The sequence below is a fragment of the Somniosus microcephalus genome, chromosome 25 (assembly GCF_052327205.1).
Source record: "Somniosus microcephalus isolate GS21.2 chromosome 25, FLI_Smic_1.0, whole genome shotgun sequence".
NCBI lineage: Eukaryota > Metazoa > Chordata > Chondrichthyes > Squaliformes > Somniosidae > Somniosus > Somniosus microcephalus.
Window position 1 is genome coordinate 55,077,617 of NC_141011.1, and position 24,929 is coordinate 55,102,545.

The 24,929-nt window shown below is 45.9% G+C and overlaps 1 protein-coding gene across 6 annotated transcripts in view; it reads right to left on the minus strand.

The window, feature by feature from the left end:
- cfap74 (cilia and flagella associated protein 74) overlaps positions 1–24,929 on the minus strand; it is a 306,038-nt gene that overhangs the window by 201,004 nt on the left and 80,105 nt on the right. For all 6 annotated transcript variants that reach the window (XR_015073585.1, XM_085967505.1, XM_085967502.1 and 3 more), the window contains 3 exons: positions 18,895–19,052; positions 13,719–13,938; positions 3,538–3,687 (listed from right to left, as the gene is read on the minus strand). Coding sequence is in view for 5 of the 6 variants with exons in the window: in XM_085967505.1 (XP_085823631.1) it covers positions 3,538–3,687; positions 13,719–13,938; positions 18,895–19,052 (528 nt within the window). In the remaining variant the exon portion in view is untranslated. The remainder of the gene's footprint in view (positions 1–3,537; positions 3,688–13,718; positions 13,939–18,894; positions 19,053–24,929) is intronic.

Genomic DNA, 24,929 nt, shown 5'->3' on the forward strand with positions numbered 1-24,929 from the left:
CCCGATGGCGCACTCCAGCATTGACTCTGTCAATGGGAAAGCGGGAAAGCAGTTTAGTTGCATGGGGCAGGCAGACGTAACCGGGAGTGTGTCAGTATTTACAAAGGGTTCCCGGGAGTGTGTCAGTATTTACAGAGGGTCCCCGGGAGTGTGTCAGTATTTACAGAGGGTTCCCGGGAGTGTGTCAGTATTTGCAGAGGGTTCCCGGGATTGTGTCAGTATTTACAGGGGGTCCCCGGGAGTGTGTCAGTATTTGCAGAGGGTTCCCGGGAGTGTGTCAGTATTTACAGAGGGTTCCCGGGAGTGTGTCAGTATTTACAGAGGGTCCCCGGGAGTGTGTCAGTATTTACAGAGGGTCCCCGGGAGTGTGTCAGTATTTACAGGGGGTCCCCGGGAGTGTGTCAGTATTTGCAGAGGGTTCCCGGGAGTGTGTCAGTATTTACAGTATGGGGCCTCTTCTCTTCTTAGGCAGTCCCTCGGAACAGAGGATGACTTACTTCCACATTAAAAATGAGTTCACAGGTGACTGATTAGTCCAATGCAGGACCTACAGTCTCTGTTTCCGGTCTGTCACTGTTGGGGTTGTCCATGAGGTTCCTGACGTTCCAGGTCCCGAACTTCATTTTAAAAGGGTGGAAGATGCCTGTGCATGAATTCTTTTAACGTGGGGTGGCCGTTGCACACCAGCTACCACACGGGCTTGACAGAGCAAGGTCTTGGTCCAATGGCAGGGGATCCAAGGCGATTGGAGACCAGGCTCTGCTACAACGGCCTAGCACACACACACACACACACATACTGCTACTGTCCTCCTCCCTCCTTCCCGCAGGTCCTCTCTGCTTGGGTTTCGTAGGATGCATTGTGGTCCTCCCGACCTCGCTGTTGGCCCATGCTGCACCTTCCCTGGGCCCCGACCCTGCTGCTGGTCCACGCTGCGCCACTCCTGGGCCTTGACCTCGCTGCTGGGCTCGTCCTCGCTCCTGGGTCACGGCCTCGGACATCAATGATGTTGTCTATCACAGGATCAAATTAGCACTGATATTCTTGCGATCCCTGGGCCCGAGCTCCACGCCTACCTGCCCCATGGCCACAGAAACTTCCATGATCTTCCTGCCTTGGGAGGTGGGGGTGGGTTTTCTTACACATCCAAGGTGACCCAGCTAATGACCCTATCCGTCCCATGTGCTTGGGGCCAAGTTTTAAGAAGACACTTTTTTAAAAATTCTTTTAATTTTTACTTTTTTTTTGAAGGATGCCTGGCCAGGACTTCACCAGTGGGGTACCCATGTGTTCTTATAGAGAGAGGCCAGTATTCCTCCATTCACTCGGTACACCAGCCGCTACATAAATGCCTGGTTGCAACTGAGGAGCAGCAGGAGGAGTCCTTGACTCAGGAAGTATCGCGCCTGGCTCCGCCCCCATCCCCACCCTGCCATGGGTCTTGTAAGGAGCAGACAGAAGTTCCTTATAAAGGTAGTAAGGCAACTCCAGAAACGGTGGAGATCGGAGGAACCCCTGCAGAATTATGTTTAGTTCAGACACGATGAGTTGCCCATTTAGAAAATATAGTAGCATCTGGTAGTGTCTGAAGATTTATTGTAAATGTCAATTGATAGCAGAATCTTCATCTTAATGCATCCTAGAAGCTTTTAAATCAAAATTAAACAGATGCTTAGTTCTTAATGAGTTCAAATAAACTTGCAGAATGGGCATATAATTGGCAAATGAAGTTCAACAGAGATAAATTTGAAGTATTACATTTTGGTAGGAAGAATAGGGAGGTCACTTATCACTTGGAGGGTGCGAGTCTAGGTGGGGTAGAGGAACAAAGGGATCTCGGAATACAAATACACAAATTACTAAAAATTGCGAGATTTTTTTGTGCAGCTGCCTCTACCACCGCCTCCCGTCCCTTTCTCTTCGCCTCCGACCACCTTCCAGCCTCACCCTCCTTTGCATTGTCTGGTCACTCAGTAATGTCTCTCCCATCTCCCTCCACCCTCTTTGTCTCTTCTATGAGACCTTGATCTCCATCCCACCCAACTCTTTGTCCTTATTTAAAATCTATCCAAACTCCTCCAGCCTTACGTACCACCTCCCCCTCCCCCACCCCACCACATTCTTTGATCCTCAAACTCTGACATTTACTCCACCATTGATAGCAGAACCGTCAGCTACATTGGCCATACTCTCTGGAACTGCCTCCCTAAATCCTTCCCCTTCTCTCCCTGCCTTCGCTCCCTCTTTCTGAACAAGCTTTCAGTCACGTCTCCTAATTCTCCTACTACAGGCCAACATCTGTTCCTTTTTTCTTTTTACCCCTGAATAGTGCCGTGGCACATTTTTCTATGTTAAAATGCTATATAAATGCAACTTCTTGTCATAGTTTAACTATTTGAAAACCTTTTTTGGCATTTGGAGCATTCCTTAGACAGTACAGTGAAACCTCATGAGTCTTTCAGAACATTAGGAATTTAATGTTAACTTTCAATATAGATTTTTTTTTCCGAACATAAATAAGAAATGACATTCACACTCCATGGAGCATTCAATTATCAATGCAAGCCGAACAGTCCATGGCCTATTAATAGCAGTCATGGATATTGAACACATTCTTTTCTCCCAAATTTCACTTTTGCCTGCAAGATTGGTACAGCTTATGACCCGATATTCCCAGAGTGACATATTCAGGAGGACTTTTTTCTATTGCCTCATATTCATTAACCTGTTCAAGCTAAGTTAAGTTTCAAACCAATGGGGGTCATTATATCTCAAATCAGTTCCCATGCTGCGGCCCAAGGCTTCCTTGTGGGGCTCGGAAGAGCACACCTGCCTCACAAGGAAACAACTTTTTTTTTATTATAAAGGACACCTACCTTTTCTACTCCGGCTCCTGTTGCCGACAGGTTTGACCTGGCAGGGAAGCCACGAGGATTAAGATTGCAGTTGGGCCCAGAACTGCATATTTAAAGGACCCTGATGGCCTCGGGCGGGTGTCATTGGTGTCCACTATTTAAAATTGCAGTCAGCAGGATGCTGGCAGGAGGCCAGGGAGTAAGCCTCCTGCTCCATTTTACTACCCCCCCACCCCACCCGCCCAACTCCTGCCTGGTTTTCACCAGGTAAGGGGAGTTAAAATTTCCCCCAGTCTCATCTTCTATTTGAATTGATCTAATAACCCAGAACATTCAATTTACTTCTACAAATCTTTTTCTTTAGAAATTACCATTCAAAAATTATTTTCTATAAAATCCAGTGTATAATCTGCACCTTCTACATACTTATCACTGAAACTTGTTTCTTTCAATTATAACGGCCATTATAAAAATATTACTGTGACTTATAATTCAAAATTGACCATGTTATTCTTAGTTAGCACCTCTGAGTAAAAGATACCAAAGTAGATTGTTTACAAAAAGTGGATTGAGTTAATATACCGTATGTCCTTTCTCTAGCCTCTCTCTGTGCTCGGCTCCTTTCTTGGGAGACTCGGGTGCATCATCACTAATCATCATCATTAGAAATTCTCCTTTATACCTTGCATGGTTTACCCTGGTAATCCCAAAGGCCTGAAAATTCAGGCTGATTAAGACTTTCTTCCTCCTCACAGACATGTGTGGCAAGGTCTTGGGTCTGTTTTGTGGCAGCGTCTTCATCTGATACTGGTGATAGGGATCGCCATTCTTCCTGCATGGGAAAGAAACAAGTGTATCAAAATCTATGCCTATAATAATTGTGTGTGTATCGATAGGGATTGATCTTTACGACTGGTTTAACATCAGTGCGAAGAATCGGAATTCTGGGGCCTTTTTCATCATGAGTAGGACCCAGACCTGAGCGGTGCTAAAATATTTTTTGAGCAGAAGCTTGCCTAAATATGGTTAGCTGCTGCAGCCAGTCTGATGCCGAGTTGTCAATCCAGTGGAAGAACAGATAGCAGAGTGAATCTGTTTTTCTATATTAAGTAAAAATCCTCCCTGGGCTGGTGACCGTGTTCTTTATTTTTGTAACCGTACCCAAGCAGAAGTTGAACTTATTGTACCAAATGCCTTTCGTCACGCTCAATGTTTTACCGGCTATGGAATAAAGCAGTTTCCGAATCGAACCAAACAGCGTTAACTAAATCCATTTGGGAGAGATTAAAGGAGTGCATGTTCTTAAGACACGGAGATTCAATCTAGATCGCAGTGGAGTTTCATCGTTAACGCTCCCAGGTCCTGCTACCATGTTAGCAAATACAGGGCAGTGGGAGTCAACTTCCAGAAGAGTGTAAGCAACCAAATGGCATAAAAGAGCAACCGACACCACTGAACCAGAGTAGATACCTGAAGACTTGATTTCCTAACAATCGGCTCATGCCCCCGATTTCTGATCGCGTCTCTGGGGTAGTTTTTTGCCCCAACAGCAAATTGAAAATCTATTTGGAAACTCTCGTTTAAACGGCACCTAAATATCCGGAATTCTCTATTAACCGGCAAAATTCATACTCCGAAAACAACACCTCAATAACCGGAAATGTTGCCGAGTCCGAGTCTCCCGCGGTGGCCGAGTTAGTCAGCGGGGGTAGTTCTCCAAACTGCCACTACTCGGCTTCTTGGCACTGTCGGAAGTCCGAACACCTCAATACAGGAAACTTTGTGTTATCCGGAGGCTAAATGTCCAGCAAGCTCGAGCCACCGGCAAAAATCAGGAGCCGTTTTTGTAAAGTCCGCGCCTCAATAATACACAGACTTCGGGAGAACAGTTTAACAGGTACTTTACTGAACAAGAGGCAGCTTGAAACTGAAACTACAGAAGCCTGCTAGGGCCTTTTATACAGGGGTGGTCACTGCCGGTACTGCAGTCTAAGACCAGTTATTCCCTTAAAGGTACATACACAACAATTCCTCCCCTTTTAGATAAACAGTACATAACATTCATTTAATAACTAAATAATAACTAATTACAATTACAATTTTCTCAGTAATATATACATCAACTGAAATAGTCATTTATAAGTTCAGTCTTTGAGGAGGGTTCCTGATCCGGACTGGATAGCGCCTTTCTCGAGTATCCTGTTCTGGCGGTGGAGACAATTCTGGCTCATTGTCATTGGTTGGTTCGTCAGCTTCCAATACCCCTGCTTCTGAGGTAGACGCAATCTGTACTTCGGGCTCATTACCAGGTGCACATGCTTGTGGTACAGGTTTGGCTTGTTCCTGTGATTCTAGAATCTGGTCAGCATGGCGTCTCACGATGCTCTCTCCAACGTCCATTGTGTACATTAGTGGTCCCTGCTGTGTGCATATCGTGCCTGGCTGCCATTTTTCTGTTCGGTAGTCGCGGGCCAAGACTGGTTGCCCTATCTTGAAGCTCCTGGTTGGCTTCTCATTTATGTGCTGGAACTGCTTATCCTCAACATCTCGTCTTAGGTTTGGTTTGAGCAAATCCAAGCGACATCTTAGTCTCCGGTTGAAAAACAGTACGGCTGGAGTTTGGTTGGTTACTGCATGTGTCGCATTCCGGTAAGCAAACAGGAAGTTATCCACCTTGTGTTGCAGTGGTATGTCGTCATTATACATTGCCTTTATGGCCTTTTTAAAGGTCTGAACAAACCTCTCAGCCAATCCATTTGTGGCTGGATGATATGGGGCAGATGTGTAATGTTTCACCCCATTATTCTTCAGGAACCTCCGGAAATCCTCAGACACAAACTGTGGGCCATTGTCGGAACAGATCTGTTCTGGCAACCCATTCCTGGCGAAGATGGTCCTTAGGACTGCAATACTTTTCTCCGTGGTGGTGGAGGACATTTTAATGACCTCTGGCCATTTCGAATGGGCGTCCACAGCGATTAGAAACATTGAGTCCATAAATGGACCAGCGAAATCAATGTGTACCCGTTGCCATGGAGATGAGGGCCACTCCCATGGATGTAGCGGGGCCTGTGGTGGAGCGTTTTGGACCTTCTGGCATCCTGTGCATCTCTTGGTCATATCCTCGATTTCTTTATCGATTCCCGGCCACCACACAAACGCCCTGGCTAGGCTCTTCATTTTTACCCCTACCAGATGACCCTCGTGAAGCTCATGGAGTACTCTATCTCTCAACTTGGGTGGAATTACCACTCGGGATCCACACATCAAGGTTCCCCGGCACACTGACAGCTGTTCCCTCCTTGGCGAGAATGCTGGCAACAGTGAGTCGCCATATGCTGGCCATCCCTTCACCGTCAAATCATAGACCCGAGAGAGTGTCGGGTCATTTCGGGTTTCCTTCTCAATACTTGCGTTTGTAACAGGCAAACATTCGACTATGGTCGCATGGAATATCTCCACAGGGTCCACTGCAGGTGCTTCTTCCGCCGTAGGCAACGGTAGGCGCGACAGCCCATCAGCGTTTCCATGTTGTTTCGTACCTTTGTACTCTATGTCATACTGATGTGCCCCTAGAAAAAGTGACCATCTTTGCAGCCGTTGCGCCGTCATCACTGGAACGCCCTTCTTCGGGTTAAAAATTGAGACCAGGGGTTGATGATCAGTCAGTAGGGTGAATTTCTGCCCGTGCAGATAGTGATTGAACTTCTTCACCCCCCACACCAGGCTGAGGGCCTCCCTGTCAATCTGGGCGTAGTTACGCTCGGCTGAGGTTAGCGAGCGCGATGCAAAGGCTATTGGCCTCTCTGAACCGTCGCGGAATTTGTGTGACAGCACCGCTCCAATGCCGTAAGGTGACGCATCACATGCCAACCGAATCGGTAGTGTTGGGTTGTAGTGGGCCAATACTTCTTTTGAAGTGATTAGGCATTTACATTCCTGAAAGGCACGCTTACACTCATCACTCCATTTCCATGTTACACCAGTTTGAAGGAGGGCGTTCAGTGGGTGCAGAATTGTAGATAAATTCGGCAAGAACTTATGGTAGTAGTTCACCAACCCGAGGAACGACCTCAGTTGCGACACATTTTCTGGTGCTGGTGCCTTGACTACAGCCTAAATCTTGTCCGGCGACTTATGCAACCCTTCCTCATCAATCATGTGGCCACAATACGAGATTTGTCTCCTGAAGAACTCTCATTTGGGACGGTTGGCTCGTAGTCCATATTCCTGCAATCTCGTGAGCACCTGTTCCAGGTTGGCAAGGTGTTCATGGTCATTTTCGCCCGTAACCAGGATGTCGTCCAAATAACACTGGGTCCCCGGGATCCCTTGCAGGACTTGTTCCATTGCCCTCTGCCACATAGCCGGGGCCGATGCGACCCCAAATACCAGTCGATTGTACTGGTAAAGGCCTTTGTGAGTGTTTATCATGAGGTATTTCCTAGATGCTTCTTCCACCTCCATTTGTAGATACGCTTGAGCCAGGTCAATCTTTGTAAAACGTTTCCCTCCAGATAGTGAGGCGAAAATATCTTCTATCCGCGGAAGCGGATACTGTACTGTGTGCAGGACTGGGTTCACAGTCACCTTGAAGCCCCCACAGATGCGAACCTTCCTTGGCTCCCCAGGCGTGCTGCTCAATGCTTTCTTCATTACAGGAACGATGGGTGTGGCCCACTCGCTCCAGTCCACCTTAGACAGCACCCCCGAACGCTCCAGACTCTCCAGTTCAGCTTCCACAGCTGGGCGTATCGAGTATGGCACCGGTCTGGCCTTGAAAAATTTTGGGGTTGCGTTATCCTCAATCTTTATGGTTGCCTTTACTCCTTTTAGAGTCCCAAGTCCTTGTTGGAACACCTCTTCCGCGTCAGATAGAATTTGTGACAGACGTCCAGGTGCGACGTCATCATCTTTTTTGTCAGTCACAGTTAGTGCCAGAATGGAATGCCAATCCAGTTGTAGTTTTCGGATCCATTCACGTCCCAATAATGGTGGTCCTCCATCTCGTAGTATATACACATGTACAGTTTCTGTGTTTCCTTTCCGTTATATTCAACTGGCACCCTTGTTTTTCCTCTGGGGTAGACCTTTTGCCCCGTGTATGTCTTCAATACAATGGACGTGTCCTTTAAGGGTATGTGTGAGAATAGCCGCTCATACTCTCGTCGATTCATGACAGTTAGGGCTGATCCTGTATCCAATTCCATCTTCACTGGGGGCCCTGCGATCATGAGGGTGACCCAAATGGTTCGGTGATCTTCTTTTGCGATCACGTTGTGTAGCTTTAAACAACTTAGTCGCCTGCTCCCGGAGTCCTGATCACTCTCCTGATCTTCTGAACTACTATCTGTCAGTTTCTTTACTTTCCTGTACTGTTCCTTAGTAGTTCTTGTCATGTTGGTCTTCTTTCCCGACCTGCAGACTCTTGCTATATGTCCCATCTTCCCACATTGCCTGCATATTTTGTCTTTAAACCAGCAGTCCTTCTGCTCATGGGTTGTTCTGCCGCAGCGATAGCACTTTTCGGCTCCATACGCCATTTCGTTCGCGCTGTATTCTTGTGGTTTCTGTTGTATTTCCGCAGCTCCCCGTGTTGCTGCTTCGTAGGATACTGCCACGCTGAAAGCCTGTTCTAGCGTCAGGTCCTTTTTTGAAAGTAGTCGATTCTGGGTTCCTTCACTCTGGAGCCCACAGACAAACTTATCCCGTAAGGTGTCTGCCAGTCCTGCTCCGAACTGGCAGTGCTTCGATAACTTGCGTAGTTCCGTAAGATAGTCAGCATTGCTCTCATCTTTGTGCTGGTTTCTTTTATGGAACTTGAATCTTTCTGCTATCAGCAGTGGTGTAGGGCTTAGGTGTTCCTGTAAGATATCAACAATCTCCTCAAAACTTTTCTCCATTGGTTTAGCTGGGGTAATTAAATTCCGCAATAGGCCGTACGTATTCGCACCCATCAGATTCAATAATACCGACGCCCTCTTTCCATCGGCCACCTCATTTGCCTTGCAGTACACTTCGATTCTTTCTACATACGTGGTCCAGTCTTCTACCTCGTTGTCGAAAGCAGTGATACTGCCACTTTTCGGCACCTTGGGCGATTTAAAATGGCGCCTCCCGCGCTTTTGCTTCTTCCCCAATGGAATAAAATGGCGCCTCCCGCGCTTTTGCTTCTTCCCCTTACTGCCACGCTGCTCCTAGCGTTCTACGGGGTAATGGCGGCGACCCGCAGCTTCGGCGCATCTCGCTTTCCTTTCCCCCCGTTTAGTTTCTCTCCGCTGTCCTGTTCTCGAGCACCGACCGCGCCCTGTGCGCTCCACCCTCTCTCTCTTGTTTTCTTTTCCCGGCGACACTGCGCGGCCCGATTTGTAGAGCCGCTCGATCGAGCTTGAACCCGCCGCAGTCCGGAAGGGTCAGCGCGCTACCTGCTACCAGCACGATTCGCTGGAACCACAGTCTCTCCCGCAATTCTCCAAACACCGATGGATTCTTTGGGCGATTGCCCTCAGTCGACGCCCATTGCTCAGACTACGACCTTCCAGGACCTTCCTTTCAGGCGAGATCCCCGTGAGATGATGCCACACTGCAGGTGAATTCGAACTTACTCGTCGCCACTGTAAAGCCCGCGCCTCAATAATACACGGACTTCGGGAGAACAGTTTAACAGGTACTTTACTGAACAAGAGGCAGCTTGGAACTGAAACTACAGAAGCCTGCTAGGGCCTTTTATACAGGGGTGGTCACTGCCGGTACTGCAGTCTAAGACCAGTTATTCCCTTATAAAGGTACATACACAACAGCTTTGTTAGGTTTTTTTTCTTCTCGTGGCTTTTTTTTCTTCTCGTGGCTTTTTTTTCAACAGTCAGGCTCTGCAAAGTCTCTCTGAAGCTGTTGCTAAGCGACAGGGACGCTTCCAAGGTACGGCCAACTGTTTAGAAGCTGTTGCTAAGCAACAGTGTTTGTTGCCAGATACGGAGCTCCGTATGCTTCAACATTAACGCTGGTTTGTCCGGCAGTTTTGAGGGAACGGCAACAGCTCGGTCCCGTCGGTGCCGGATAGCACAAAGTTTCCTGTAACAGGAGTCTGACTCCACTGCGCTGCTGGGAGTACCCAATTACTGTATACTGCACATTTCTTGATTTTTTTATTTTTGTTTGTTAAAAATAGCCTCGGTAGATAACCCTCTCCGTCATCCGGAATTTTTAATCAACCGGCACCATCCCGGTCCCGTCGGTGCCGGATACCAAAGAGTTTCCTGTACTATGTATCCAATGTGGAAAAACTACCAATGATATACTAGGAAAGAAAAAAATAAATTCCCCTTTCTGGTTGGTTAACAAATCAGATACTAGGGGGGGGGAAATCACCTCTGAGGTTCCATGACAGCTACGTGCACTAGTGACCCAACAAACAGAAAAACACAGGTTCGGCCGTCCTTCCAAAGCGGAGCTACTAGTGCTTACCCATGCAGCCGTTCTGCGCTCCTAACCTCACCGTCACCACACTGCCTCGCTGTGACCTGCTGCTCTCCACGTAGGCCTGTTATTCTGCACTCCTGCTCTATTAGGGCGCTTGGTTCCTGCCTCCTGGCCGTTCCCTGCCAAGCCCCGGGCAAATGCCCCCCTCTTTACTCTCAAGCTTCCATTACTTGTTCCACAAGCAACGCCACAGGAGTTGTAGCGGAAAGTTGAAAAAGTTTCCATCTGAATCGATCACAGCACTAACTGAACAGCATGATGTGAAAAACTACTTCAGCTGGTTTACTGCTTCGGCAGCCTCAGAATTACTGACAGAAATTGTAAACTACACGTTTTAGTTCCACTTACAACCCTCAGCAAGTTACTACTTCAATTTACTTTGAAAGGATTTTCTGCACAGCCAGTACCTCTTAATTAGAAAGGTTGATGACAATGACACCCTGCAGTGCCACTCAATACACACAAACACTTTTTCAATTACAAAGGTATTCTTTATTCGTTTATGGGATCAGGGCGTCACTGGCAAAGCCAGCATTTATTGCCCATCCCTAATTGTGCTCGAGAAGGTGGTGGTCAGCCGCCTTCTTCAACCGCTGCAGTCCGTGTGGTGATGGTGCTCCCACAGTGCTGTTCAGGAGGGAGTTCCAGGATTTTGACCCAGCGACGATGAAGGATTGGTGATATATTTCTAAGTCAGGATGGTGTGTGACTTGGAGGGGAACTTGGAGGTGGTGGTGTTCCCATGCGCCCGCTGCCCTTGTCCTTCTAGGTGGCAGAGGTCACGGGTTTGGGAGGTGCTGCCAAAGGAGCCTTGGTGAGTTGCTGCAGTGAATCTTGTAGATGGTACACACTACAGCCACGGTACGCCGGTGGAGGAGGGAGTGAATGTTTAAGGTGGTGGATGGGGTGCCAATCAAGCGGGCTGCTTTGTCCTGGATGGTGTCGAGCTTCTTGAGTGTTGTTGGAGCTGCACTCATCCAGGCAAGTGGAGAGTATTCCATCACACTCCTGGCTTGTGCCTTGTAGATGGTGGAAAGGCTTTGGGGAGTCAGGAGGTGAGACACTCGCAGCAGAATACCTAGCCTCTGACCTGCTCTTGTTGCCACAGTATTTATGTGGCTGGTCCAGTTAAGTTTCTGGTTAATGGTGACCCCCAGGATGTTGATAGTGGGGGATTCAGCGATGCTAATGCCACTGAATGTCAAGGGGAGGTGGTTAGACTCTCACTTGTTGGAGATAGTCATTGCCTGGCACTTCTGTGGCGCGAATGTTACCTGTCACTTATCAGCCCAAGCCTGAACGTCGTCCAGGTCTTGTTGCATGCGGGCATGGACTGCTTCATTATCTGTGGAGTAGTGAATGGCGCTGAACACTGTACAGTCATCAGCGAACATCCCCATTTCTGACCTGATGTTGGAGGGAAGGTCATTGATGAAGCAGCTGAAGATGGTTGGGCCTAGGACACTGCCCTGAGGAACTCCTGCAGCGATGTCCTGGGGCTGTGATGATTGACCTTCAACCACCACAACCATCTTCCTTTGTGCTAGGTATGACTCCAGCCTGTGGAGAGTTTTCCTTCTGATTCCCATTGACTTCAGTTTTACTAGGGCTCCTTGATGCCAGACTTGGTCAAATGCTGCCTTGATGTCAAGGGCAGTCACTCTCACTTCACCTCTGGAATTCAGCTATTTTGTCCATGTTTGGACCAAGGCTGTATTGAGGTCGGGAGCCGAGTGGTCCTGGCGGAACCCAAACTGGGCATCAGTGAGCAGGTTATTGGTGAATAAGTGCCGCTTGATAGCACTGTCGATGACACCTTCCATCACTTTGCTGATGATTGAGAGTAGACTGATGGGGCGGTAATTGGCCGGGTTGGATCTGTCCTACTTTTTGTGGACAGGACATACCTGGGCAGTTTTCCACATTGTCGGATAGATGCCAGTGTTGTAGCTGTATTGGAACAGCTTGGCTAGAGGCGCGGCTAGTTCTGGAGCACAAGTCTTCAGCACGATAACCGGGATGTTGTTGGGGCCCATAGCCTTTGCTGTATCCAGTGCGCTCAGCCGTTCCTTGATATCATGTGGAGTGAATCGAATTGGCTGAAGACTGGCTTCTGTGAAGGTGGGGACCTCGGGAGTAGGCCGATATGGATCATCGACTCGGCACGTCTGGCTGAAATTGGTTGCAAACGCTTCAGCCTTGTCTTTTGCACTCACGTGCTGGGCTCCACCATCATTGAGGATGGGGATATTCTTAGAGCCTCCTCCTCCCATTAGTTGTTTAATGGTCCACCACCATTCACGACTGGATGTGGCAGGACTGCAGAGCTTTGATCTGATCCGTTGATTGTGGGATCGCTTAGCCTTGTCTATAGCATGCTGCTTCCACTTTTTAGCATGCATGTAGTCCTGTGTTGCAGCTTCCCCAGGTTGGCACCTCATTTTTAGGTATGCCTGGTGCTGCTCCCGGCATGCTCTTCTACACTCGTTGTTGAACTAGGGTTGGTCCCCTGGCTTGGTGGTAATGGTAGAGTGAGGGATATGATGGGCCATGAGGTTACAGATTGTGGTGGAATACAATTCTGCTGCTGCTGATGGCCCACAGCGCCTCATGGATGCCCAGTTTTGAGCTGCTAGATCTGTTCTGAATCTATCTCATTTAGCACGGTGGTAGTGCCACACTAATATAGTAGAGTTACTCAATAGCTCCGGAAGAAAGATATGTATCGCCATTATAACTGTGTATATTATTAAAAACCTTACATATGGTGAGCAGATCCGTCCACAAACCTTAATTCCTAAGTCACACTTAGTGTATCAACACTGAACACTGAAAATCCTTGCTTAATATGTTCTGCAGAATGTTACAATTCTTTCATCATATTCAGATGGCCTGTGCAATTTTACAAACATGAACATAGATGGTGACTGTAGTGTGTACCATCTACAAGATGCATTGCAGCAACTCGCCAAGGCTTCTTTGACAGCACCTCCCAAATCCGCGACCTCTACCACCTAGAAGGACAAGGGCAGCAGGTGCATGGGAACACCACCACCTCCAAGTTCCCCTCCAAGTCACACACCATCCTGACTTGGAAATATATTGGCCGATCCTTCATTGTCGCTGGGTCAAAATCCTGGAACTCCCGACCTAACAGCACTGTGGGAACACCATCACCAGACGGACTGCAGCGGTTCAAGAAGGCGGCTCACCACCACCTTCTCGAGGGCAATTAGGGACGGGCAATAAATGCTGGCCTTGCCAGCAACGCCCACATCCCAGGAACAAATTTTTAAAAATGTAAAAAGTGTTGCTATATATAAATGTAAAAACATGTAGTACGATTAAGTACATTAAGCTTGCCAGATAAGTTACTTTACTTACTTCATTGGTACTTGTAAAAATTTCGTCTTCAGAGGTTCTCTCTAGGTATTGCCGCAGTTTTTTTCCTGGTTTCCACGTCTCTGAAATTTTATCTTGGCTCTTTCGAGTATTCGGGAATAGTTCAGGATTGACTCTCATCTTCTTTTCCATATTGAATTCTTCCCTAAGGATCTTAGCCATTATTTCCGCCTTGAAAGTTTTCTGCTGTTCTGTGAATGCCCTTTGAAAATCCATAAAAGATAAATATATGACAAATCTCCAGTAGTTAAAGAGAAAAAAGATTTGCATTTATACAGCGCCTTTCATGACCACCGGATGTCCCAAAGCGCTTTACAGCCAATGAAATACTTTTTGAAGTGTAGTCACTGCTGTAATGTGGGAAACACCGAATTAACAGCAGAGAAACAGGCCATTCAGCCCAACAGGTCTACGCCAGAGTCTATGCTCCCACCTTACTTCATCTCACCCCATCAGCATAGCCTTCTACTCCTTTCTCCCTTGTGTTTATCTAGCTTCCCCTTAAATGCATCTCTGCTATTCGCCTCGACCACTCCCTGTGGTAGCGAGTTCCACATTCTCACCACTCTGTAACCACAGTTAGACAATAGTCCAAATATAGGTTATTTCAATGAATTACATTTTTGTAAAAACTATAAAGTGTCTATTGATCTTTAGATTACATTTGTTCATTGGATTAAACATTAAACATAACAAAATATTTAAGTTTTGAGCAGTTTGTACACTATTTAGATAGAACAGGACCAATGTTTGTCTTGCCACAGTCCCACGTTTAGGCATAATCTCTCCGAATAATTTAAAGCAATGGGATTGGTGCTGGCAGTTCACCTGTTCTGTTTAGATGAGGTCTGAACAAGAAAATTGATGGTGCCACATGCCAATGTCACTGGGCGGGCGGACTAGTCGCCCCACCCACAGCCAGTACACCAGATGCGAAAATCACCCCCTACGTCAAAGTGTCAAAAGTATAATGTGGGGGCGGAAGTTTACAACCATCTTCTATTCTGCAAACTTTCCTCACCAAACAACATTTAAGCTCTGATTGACCTCGAGCTGTATTTGTTTACAGAATTTAGACTTTATAGCCTTAAAGGAACAGGCCTGCTTAGACACAATTCTCCCTTAGCAGCAGAATAATATATATTTTAAGAACACTCCCGTAATTATGAAATTGCATATCTTCCAACTTACCATGAAGAATGCCATGGGAGAGCCACTAGTTTACATTAGTAAGCATTCCAGTCAGTCTCTTTTTAACAGCTCCAGCTCACTAACCACGCCCCCACCCCCCCCCACCGCAACACACTGGGGGACAATTTCCTCTGTCTGCAATTTGTAGCAAAATCATATGTATTGTCTTTATCAAAGCATTTTATGATTTTACTACATATAAGTCACCATGTAGGTGAGTGAAACAGAAACCGAACCAGTCGAAGGTTGATTCATTGCACACTGGATCCACCCCATGACCAAGAAACAAGTGCTCGGGTTGTTGGCAATTATTGCAGATTCGTTCCCTCTTACATCAGTTTTAAACAGAAGGGAGGCCCAGTGGAGTGGTCTGGCTCATCGAGGCAGAAAAGGCTTTTGAAAGTTTGGGCATTGCAGAAGCAGGAAATGCATTTACTGTATAGCTTGAACAGTACACAGTGTGGTTATAGTCAAACGTGTTGAGATGGATCATTGCGAGGATACAATGCGGCCATGATTCGAACAAGGAAAATGAATTCATGCGTAGACAAGAAAGTCAAATGCAATCACATCAATTATGTTCTTACCCCAAAACTGCATTTACAGATCGAGGCAGATTTACCTGGGTATCCCACAGAAGACTCATCATCAGTACCTGTGCTTTGCAAACTTTACAATCTGCTACAGGCCAACCTAAAGGCAACTTACAGATAGGGATAGCTTCTTCCCACAGCTGTGAAGATCACCAATGCTTTAAGCTTTTATGCAACTACAGGGGACATACGCCAGATTAGACAATCTGCTATCAATAGACGCATTAAGCAAGTAGCAGGTGGCATGTTTGAAAAAGGTAACACCTTTATCACCTTTCCTGTGGAAAGAAAGCATAATTTGGACAGGCCACAGAACTTTAACCAGACGGTGGGACTCCCAAGAATGCAAGGCATCATAGGTGGCACTCATGTGTGAGTCATTCATGATACAGCTTGTGTGTAGTATCTGGTGGCAGTGTTAGCTCCAGGCACAGCTTACAAGATTTATTGATGAAAGTACAAGCTGTCTCTGTGTCACACAGCTTTATTACCATATAAAATCACGTGTGAGAAAGTTGAAAGGTTGTCTCCATGCTTTGCACGCCAGACCCTCCTGTGTGCACTCTCAGCCCGAGCCTACCCATGCTCATAGGACCAGGCCCTAATTGCACAACCCCGGAATGAGGGCTACAGAGTGTGCTGGTGCATTTTTTAATTATAGACAAGATAATTTGAGTTATTAAACAAAGCTCTCTCTCCCAGTCTCTCTATTTGCCCACAATTTCCCCCATCCTGTCTGTAGAGTTCATCACTCTTCTCCCCCATCACTTTCACTTTTGAATGGCCGGATTGCAAAGGAGGAAGGAACCTTGTTTAAAACCTCAGCAGGACTGCTTCAGTTCACAGGTAGAATGTGATCACTCTACAATTGCCGGGCACATCTGCTCTACGAAGTTGACATTGACTAGAGTGGGCTCGGACTAATTGAAATAGTCACTTTACAGCCCACAGAGGGAGATAACTTCTATTCCATCAGTGTTGGTGCGATTCATACAGAAACTTAAAAAGGTGAAAATACTGACTCTAATGGAACTGAAGAAGACAAAAGAAGAAAGTACTAAAGTGTATCACAAAAACTGCTTGTGCTTTTGAATTTTAAATCGTGCTAAATTCCTGTGCACCCCACATAAAACAGCATGAAAAAAATACTATACCAAGACTCAGTGCTACAATCCGGGGTCATTGTTTAGATTTCTGCATGCTATTAATACTCCTGCCTCTCAGTTGATGAACTTCATGGCTATATTTTTAGTACAAATACACAGAGCTTGTATGCATGCCAAACACTGCGTTCATATGTCAGACCCAGTGTGTGCCCATATGTGCAAGTATTTCAAAAGCAGTCAGAACAGAGTGGATGAAACTGATGGCATGGGGTGGGTTGGAGTGCGAGTCTGTCAATAGTTGATATTGCCATACATCTGAATTAGCACCAATATGAAGCCTACCCCGAGATAGGTCTAAGTTAAATCACTGCATGCAATATAGTTAATTTTAAGTTAAATCACTGCATGCAATATAGTTAATTTATAAAACAGAGAAACTACTTTCAGCCAGTATAAGAAGAATACAAGTCCCATCAGTTTACATGTAAATTTCTATTCTTTGCAAGTATGAGGTTTAACATTCTAAAACAAAAATTACTGTGAGCATTCACAAATGAAACCAGAAATTTAGGTCACGGATTGGTGGTTGAAAGCATCAAGGTGGTCTTGTCATTGGAGGGTGGTACTGTGGCTCACTCTGGGGAATGCACTCACCTGCCAGTGGCCCGGTCCTACGAGACATCCTAGATTCTCCAGTCCAGTTTCCCAGTACTGTCTCTGCACAGAGTTGGCAGCAAGTAGGACAGCGCACATTAAAATAACATTTCTTGCTCTCCGGGAAGCTACAGTGTCTGATCTCTTATAGGTCATAAATTTTTATAATTTTTTTTGGATGGAGTGTGTGGAAGAAAGTAGTCTTATACATGGGTCAACTTAACCGGCTACATATAGTGATACCTCTATTCCCGGTCAGAGTGGAGATGATTAGGTGTGATTGACGGGGGAATTATCCAGAGACCGCACTGCTGTAAGTGACTGGGATTGATTTTACGCACAAATTTGCAACTATCCTCCACTCACTGCACTTTGCTGGAGAAATCACCCTGCTTTTATCGGGAGATGTTGCTGTAGTTTTGATCCTGGTTTCTGTTTGCTGTAGTTCGTAGAGGCTCTTTATAAATAGACCCTGTAGACTGTTTGCTGTAGTGCGCTGTTTAAACAGACTCTGTTTGCTGAGTAAATAGACTGTGTTTGCTGTAAAATGCACAGTTTGCTGCGAGTCCTGCCATCAGCATGGTGGCATAGTGGTTAGCACTGTTGCCTCACAGCGCCAGGGACCCGGGTTCAAATCCGGCCTCGGGCGACTGTCTGTGTGGAGTTTGCACATTCTCCCCGTGTTTGCGTGGGTTTTCTCCGGGTGCTCCGGTTTCCTCCCACACTCCAAAAATGTGCGGGTTAGGTTGATTGGCTATGATAAATTGACCCTTAGTGTTAGGGAGATTAAATACGTGGGGTTACAGGGATAGGGTGGGATATGTGTTGGTGTAGGGGTTACGGGGATCGGGTGGGATATGTGTCGGAGCAGGCTCGATGGGCCGAAATGGCCTCTATCCGCACTGTGGGGTTTCTGTGATTCTGTGAAGTCTCGTCCTGCCTCCAAGCCATTGGCTGACACAGTGATGTCAATAGAAACGCTGATTTATAAGTGAATTCATAAAGGAATTTAAATCTTTTGAAATACATACATATGTCATTTGCATCATTTATCTATTTGTATTTTGACTGTAAAATTCTGAATTGCAAATCTCATATCTCAAGGGTACAGTAGCATAGTGGTTATGTTACTGGACTAGTAATCCAGAGGCCTGGACTGATGATCCGGAGAACTGATCCCACCACAGCAGCTGGGGAATTTAAATTCAGTTAATTAAATAAACTGGAATAAAAAGCTAGTAGCAGTAATGGTGACCATGAAACTACCAGATTGTCGTAAAAACCCATCTGGTTCACTAATGTCCTTTAGGGAAGGAAACCTGCCGTCCTTACCCGGTCTGGCCTACGTGTGACTCCAGACCCACAGCAATGTGGTTGACTCTTAACTACCCTCTGAAATGTCCTAGCGAGCCACTCAGTTGTAACCAAACCACTACTGCAGCGGTTCAAGGCAGCAGCTCACCACCACCACCACCTTCTCAAAGGCAATTAGGGACGGGCAATAAATTCTGGCCCTGCCAGCGACGCCCACAACATCCCGTGAACGAATAAAAAAATATATATTTAAAGTAGGAAAGCGAACATTCACATTGTTGAGTAGTCAAAGATACTCACTGTTTCTTTTTCTCAAATTCCTTCAGGAGCTTTTGGCGGATCATACATTGTGTGGCAATTCCACTTTCCAAGAGTCTCATAGATTCTCGCATTTTCTCCTTTTCTTTATCTGCTGCAGCCTGAGCATTTTTCCTCTCCTGCATTGCTCGTAGGTTTTCCTATCAGCACGTGAAAGACATTTAATTTTATGCAGCAAGTTCTTAATGTAAAAGCTGAAGAACATGTATCTTAAATTACTATAATAAATACAAACAGAAAATGCTGGAGATACTCAGCAGGTCAGGCAGCATCTGTGGAGAGAGAAACAGGGTTAACGTTTCAGGTTTGTGACCTTTCGTCAGAGCTTGTAGTGTGCCACACATTGTGGAATGTTACGGTGTGGTCCTGTCTGTTTATTGTATGACGGCCAGAACTTGCGGCCGGAGGCGCACCTCCGGAGTACGCCTCCGACCCGATAAAAAAATCCACACCTACCTGTTGGTGCCTGGGCTTCGGAGACTTCGGGTCCTGGGCCTGCGGGCACACGCCTGCGTAAAGGTCCACGGACCCCAGGTGGTTCGGAAGCGTCCCTGTGGGCCAGGTCCTCCAATCAGAAAGGAGGATTCCTAATATGCTTACGGATATTCCATTTACGAACAGAATCCCCATAAGCATATTAGGAATCGCCAAATAATTAATTTATACAACTGGAATAAAAATAAATGCTGAGCATATGCCGTCATCGGCACCACAAACTCTGGGCCATCAACTCAGTTTCTCTCTGTTCCCATTTTCAAATTTAATTAAACATTGCTTCAATAAAGCATATACAATAAAAATTTCATTTTTTGAGAAATAATTTTAAACATTTTAATCCAGGCCAAAATTTGCATAAACTAAGTGTGCATGGTTTTTTTATTTTTAAATTTTTAATTTAAGATTTATATTAACCCTTACACTGGTGAAAGCAGGCCCAATGCCTGCTTGTACCAGGCGTAATGGTTTCGTGGGCATTCGCTGAGCAGTAGTTGGGCAAATCGCTCAAGTCTGTGCCAGTGAAAGTGATTTTTGAGTCAGTGCGGTAGATCTATCAAGGCGAACCAGGACGGATCGCAAGTTCTGAGTTTTCGTGACTGCGTAAAGGCCCACAGATCCCAGGGACACAGATGGGTCGGAAGTGTTCCTGGGATCACGTGGGCCAGGTCCTCTAATCACAAAGGAGGATTACTAATATGCTTGTGGGTACTCCATTTATGAACGGAATCCCCATAAGCATATTAGGAATCCCCAAATAATTAATTTATACAACTGGAATAAAAGTAAATGCTGAGCATATGCCGTCATCGGCACCACAAACTCCAGGCCATTAACTCAGTTTCTCTCTCCGCAGATGCTGCCTGGCCTGCTGAGTATTGCCAGCATTTTATGTTTTTATTTCAGATTTCCAGCATCTGCAGTATTTTGTTTTTGTACTAGATTACTTATAGTTCTGCAGCATGACCAACCATTAAATGAGCAAAAGTGAGCTCCCCCACTGCATCAGGGAGCTTATCCACCGAGTAACTGACTCATAAGAACCAAGGTCCTGGGATCGGAGTTAGCTCATCTCAGCCAGGATGATAGTAGGAGTGCGACAATTAGCCTCAGAAACCTTTGGGTTAGGGTGGGGAGAATTTGCCAGGGTTCCTGCTTTTAATGGAAATTGGATGAAATCAGATTGTCCTCGGCCGTGATGTCTTCCGCAAGCTTGTAAACTACCAACACTCACTGTCAACATTTTGGACGAGTAGACATTAGCTGTACAATGTTCCAACGCACAAAGCCTGGTATTTTTCAGCCAGTCTTCACTATTATTGCTGTTGAGTAACAGCTTCACTGAGGGTTCAGTATGTATTGGGAAACATTTAAAATTACCCCACCTATGATTTCCTGAGGACTGCCTGGGAAATGCAGCACATTAGGCACCTATAAAATAGGCATATTGGACAAGTCATTTCCTGGCCTTTGTTCGGTAATTTCACAGAATCACAGAATTTCTTAAAGTAATGCTGGTTTTTGCCTGCAATTTTGACTGTTTTCTTGGTGGGGTTGCATTTTGTTTGGTGCACTTATTTACTCTTTAGTTTTTGTTACTTTTGACTTCATTTTAGCTGATTGATTTAAGGAACCCCCTGGAGTATGAGAATGAGCGTTCCTCAGAGTGTGTGAATATGAAGTATGCAGGAACCTTAGTATGATAGCAGAACATTTCACACCTAATCTAGAGCCGACTTTTGTCTCCACTAGTCCTATCACCATCTCGTCTGGTTTTGAATACCTCTTAATGTCTCTTCACTTCTTTTGTTCTCTCCCAGCCCTGCCTTTCGATCGATTTCATTTCCTTTCCAGTTTTGAAAAAGGGTTTCGACCCGAAACGTCGACTCTATTTTCTCCACGGATGTTGCCTGGCCTGCTGAATTTTTCCAGCATTTTCTGTTGTTATGCAGGAACCTTATGTGGGCAGTGTGCTTGCTGCTTACCACACTTCATAGGCCACAGGGCAAACACATTGTGCTGGCAGCATTGCAGAGAGCACTGGTAAAACCATTTCAAAAGCAGATGAACAGTTGCCAGAGTGCTATACATTTTTCTCTGTGATGCAGTACCATGCTTAGTGAAGTTATATAAAGCACCTCCTGTAGTAACACATCCAAAGCAGTATCATGCAGTGGTGCTGATCTGCCTCTACACTTTGCTTCTCCCATTTTAAATTTTGCAGCCAGTTCCTATTTAAGAGCGATCAGCAGCCCTTTAAGAGCTGCTGGCGTAAGATATTCCAACCTCTGACACCAGCTTGCTTCCAGCATGTTATGCAACACGCACCTTCCTAACCAAAAATTTATTTAAATGAACTGACATCATTATAGCACGAGGTTAGCTCAGTGCACTACATGCAGTATCCAAGAAGCAGTGGTTCCGATTCCTCTCCCAGCAGTCCTTTAATTTTATCTGTGACTATTTTCAGTAAACTGATTAACACACTCCTGTTAAGTTCTGTCTGTGCTATTATAACACAATTGTTAACCATTTAATTTAAAAACAAGTTAGTGACTGCATTAAAATATTGCAGAAAGGAATTTAACGTAAAAGCATAATCCAATTCACTAAAAGCAGGGCAGAGAGAAAATTAAACCTCAAGACTCCTTCTTCTTTGTTGTATCCAATGTAAACACTGACTAGTGCATTACTTCAGACCATGTGTGGCAAGAGCATTTGTTGGGTTTTTTGTGGGATTCCAATTAGGGTAGAGACAAAGATGAAACTGATCAACAGATTTTAGGGGAGCAATTATAAAATAGCTACTGGTCCCAGATCGGTAGCTACAGTATCCATTCACAGCCAGCAGGACCTTGTTTATAGACCTGGCTGCAATTTGGGCCGTCATATTCAAGAGGGTGCTCTTTCAAAAATGGGGAGCTCTACCCCTCCCATATTAAATTTTAAATGTATTGAGAACACAGGCAAAAGCTCCCAGACTTTCAATACATTTAAATAAGCTCTATAAATCTATAACGAGTCCAGGAGTCCAGCAGACCCCCTGAGCCCTTTGTAAACCCAGCTGGACACCTGCCTGCTGCTATACTCCAGCTGAAGTCAAAGCCCGGTCAGGTAAGACCACCTCCTCCAGCAGTTCTCACACCAGAACTAAAGTTGCCATTTTTATCCCCACCCTAAATAAAACACTCTGGGCTTGCAAGACGTTTTCCTGAAACTTGACAGGGATAGAGTTAAAAATAAAGGTCTGGAAACATATCAACTACATTCAAATCAATGCCAGGTAGCAAGTATACTCCACAAGGATTCCCTCGGCTGAAACGCATATTCTTCACTGCCGCACCACCTGGATATGTTCTGGGGTCTATCGAAATGCCTTTCAATTAACAATGTTTGCAGCTGAAAGGATCTTATATCAAATAGGGCTAGGAACTCTGAATATGGGAAAAGCCATATTCCTCATATTAAATTTAAAAATGTGTCTCTAACAGTGGGATATTTGCTGGCAAGATTACTCAAGATTCAGAAGCACTGCAGTGTGGGGACATGAACACAAGGTTTATAGTAGCCACAGGCTTAAGCTGGTTTATATACATCACATACGTTATTACTATGTCTCAAACTACCCAGCACTTAATTATCGGGTTTGCAAGTTGTTTCTATTAAAAGATTGTACTAAAATAATTTGCATATTAGGATCACTGTATCTGATGTAATGGGGCTGATTTTCACATTGCTCGCACACAGTGTTTGCCAATTCACAGGGTATTAGCAGCACAAATAAAGGGGTGAAGGCCCATTAGCGGTGGGTCGTTGCCACCTTTGCGCGCGATGTACATTTCCAGCGAGCCGGGCTATGGGCGCAGGAAGCTCCTACCTGAAATGGGGGGAACCTTTTTCATAATATAATAATGACACATCAGGTCTGTGCCAGGTGCAAATCCCAAGTTTCTGAGCTGCTGAACTGTCTGCAGCAATAGCCTTAGAAGTTTACTCAACCAGTCTTAAAGCCATTATTGCACTGCTTTTCTTAATTTTTTTTCATGCTGCCATTTAGATTCTCATGATCATTTGTGCTTATAGTGGCCTTTTATTGGCCCCAGAACCATTACTAGCTCCAATTGGTTTGCAAGAGGATAAGGCCAAACAGCTGAGGTTGCGAGAGAAGTGCTTTCTGTCCAAGTGCTGATTCACATACATCCACACCTATGGACAGAGGCGACCAGACCTTTAGCAAATGATTAATGCATGGAGAAACTCATAGTCCCAAAGGAATCTGGGACAGCAGATCCCATACACAAGCAATGTTGTTGTGTATGTACCTTTAAGCGAATAACTGGTCTCAGGCTGCAGTACCGGCAGTGACCACCCCTGTATAAAAGGCGCTAGTGAGCCTGTTGTTTTCAGTTTCACTATTGACTTCCATCAGTAAAGACTTGTTTTGTTCAACTCCTGCTGTCCGTGTCTCAATCATTCACGGACATAATACTGGCAACGAGCAGATACGAACTTACCTACAGTCTGCACCACCTCCTGGGATCCATTCCTACAGCGAAGTGAGCAGAGGTCGAGGCCAGAAAGAAAAGAAAGTAAGAGGCAGTAGAAACGGGCGTCGACCGTGGGCATCCGCCCCTGTGTTAGCGGAGTTGAAGATTGCTGGAGAAGCTGTCGAAAGCGGGGCCTGGTTCCTGTCGACGGTGCTTCAGCTAATCGGGCTGGTGGCAGGTAGTACACTGATCCTTCCTGGGCTGCGGCGGTTGCGAACTCGAGCGGGTGGCTTGCAACGGGGCAGAGCAGCGTTGTCGGGAAGAGAGAGAGAGAGGGTGGAGCACACAGGGCGCGGCCGGTGCTATGAAGCCGGGCTGCGTATAGACCCGAGAAGAGGGAGGCAAGAGTCCCACAGGGTTGTTCCACGACGGGAAAATAATAAAAAAAGAAATATTAAACGCGCAAAAAACCGCGAGGAGCTGCAGGTTGCAACGGGAACCGCGGAAAGCAGCGCTAGCAACAGCGGGGAAGAAGGCAAAGCGCGGGAGGCGCCATCTTAAATCAGCGGGGAAGAAGGCAAAGCGTGGGAGGCGCCATTTTGTTAAATCGGGGAAGAAGGCAAAGTGCGGGAGGCGCCACCATTTTAGATTTGCAAGATGCCGAAGACTGGCTGTATCACTGCTTTTGATAATACAATAGAGGACTGGACCACGTATGTGGAAAGAGTCGAGGTATATTTCGAGGCAAACGAAATAGCTGATGAGAAAAAGGCATCGGTATTGCTAAACTTAATGGGCGCTAGAACGTATGGCCTATTGCGGGACCTGATTACTCCAGCCAAACCGAAGGCGAAGAGTTTTAACGAAATTGTTGCTGTCCTACAGGAACACCTAAACCCTGCACCGCTGTTGATAGCAGAAAGATTTAAATTCCACAGGAGAACTCAGCATAAAGATGAGAGCAATGCCGAGTACCTTACGGAACTACGCAAGCTATCAAAGCACTGCCAGTTCGGAGAAGGACTGGCAGATACC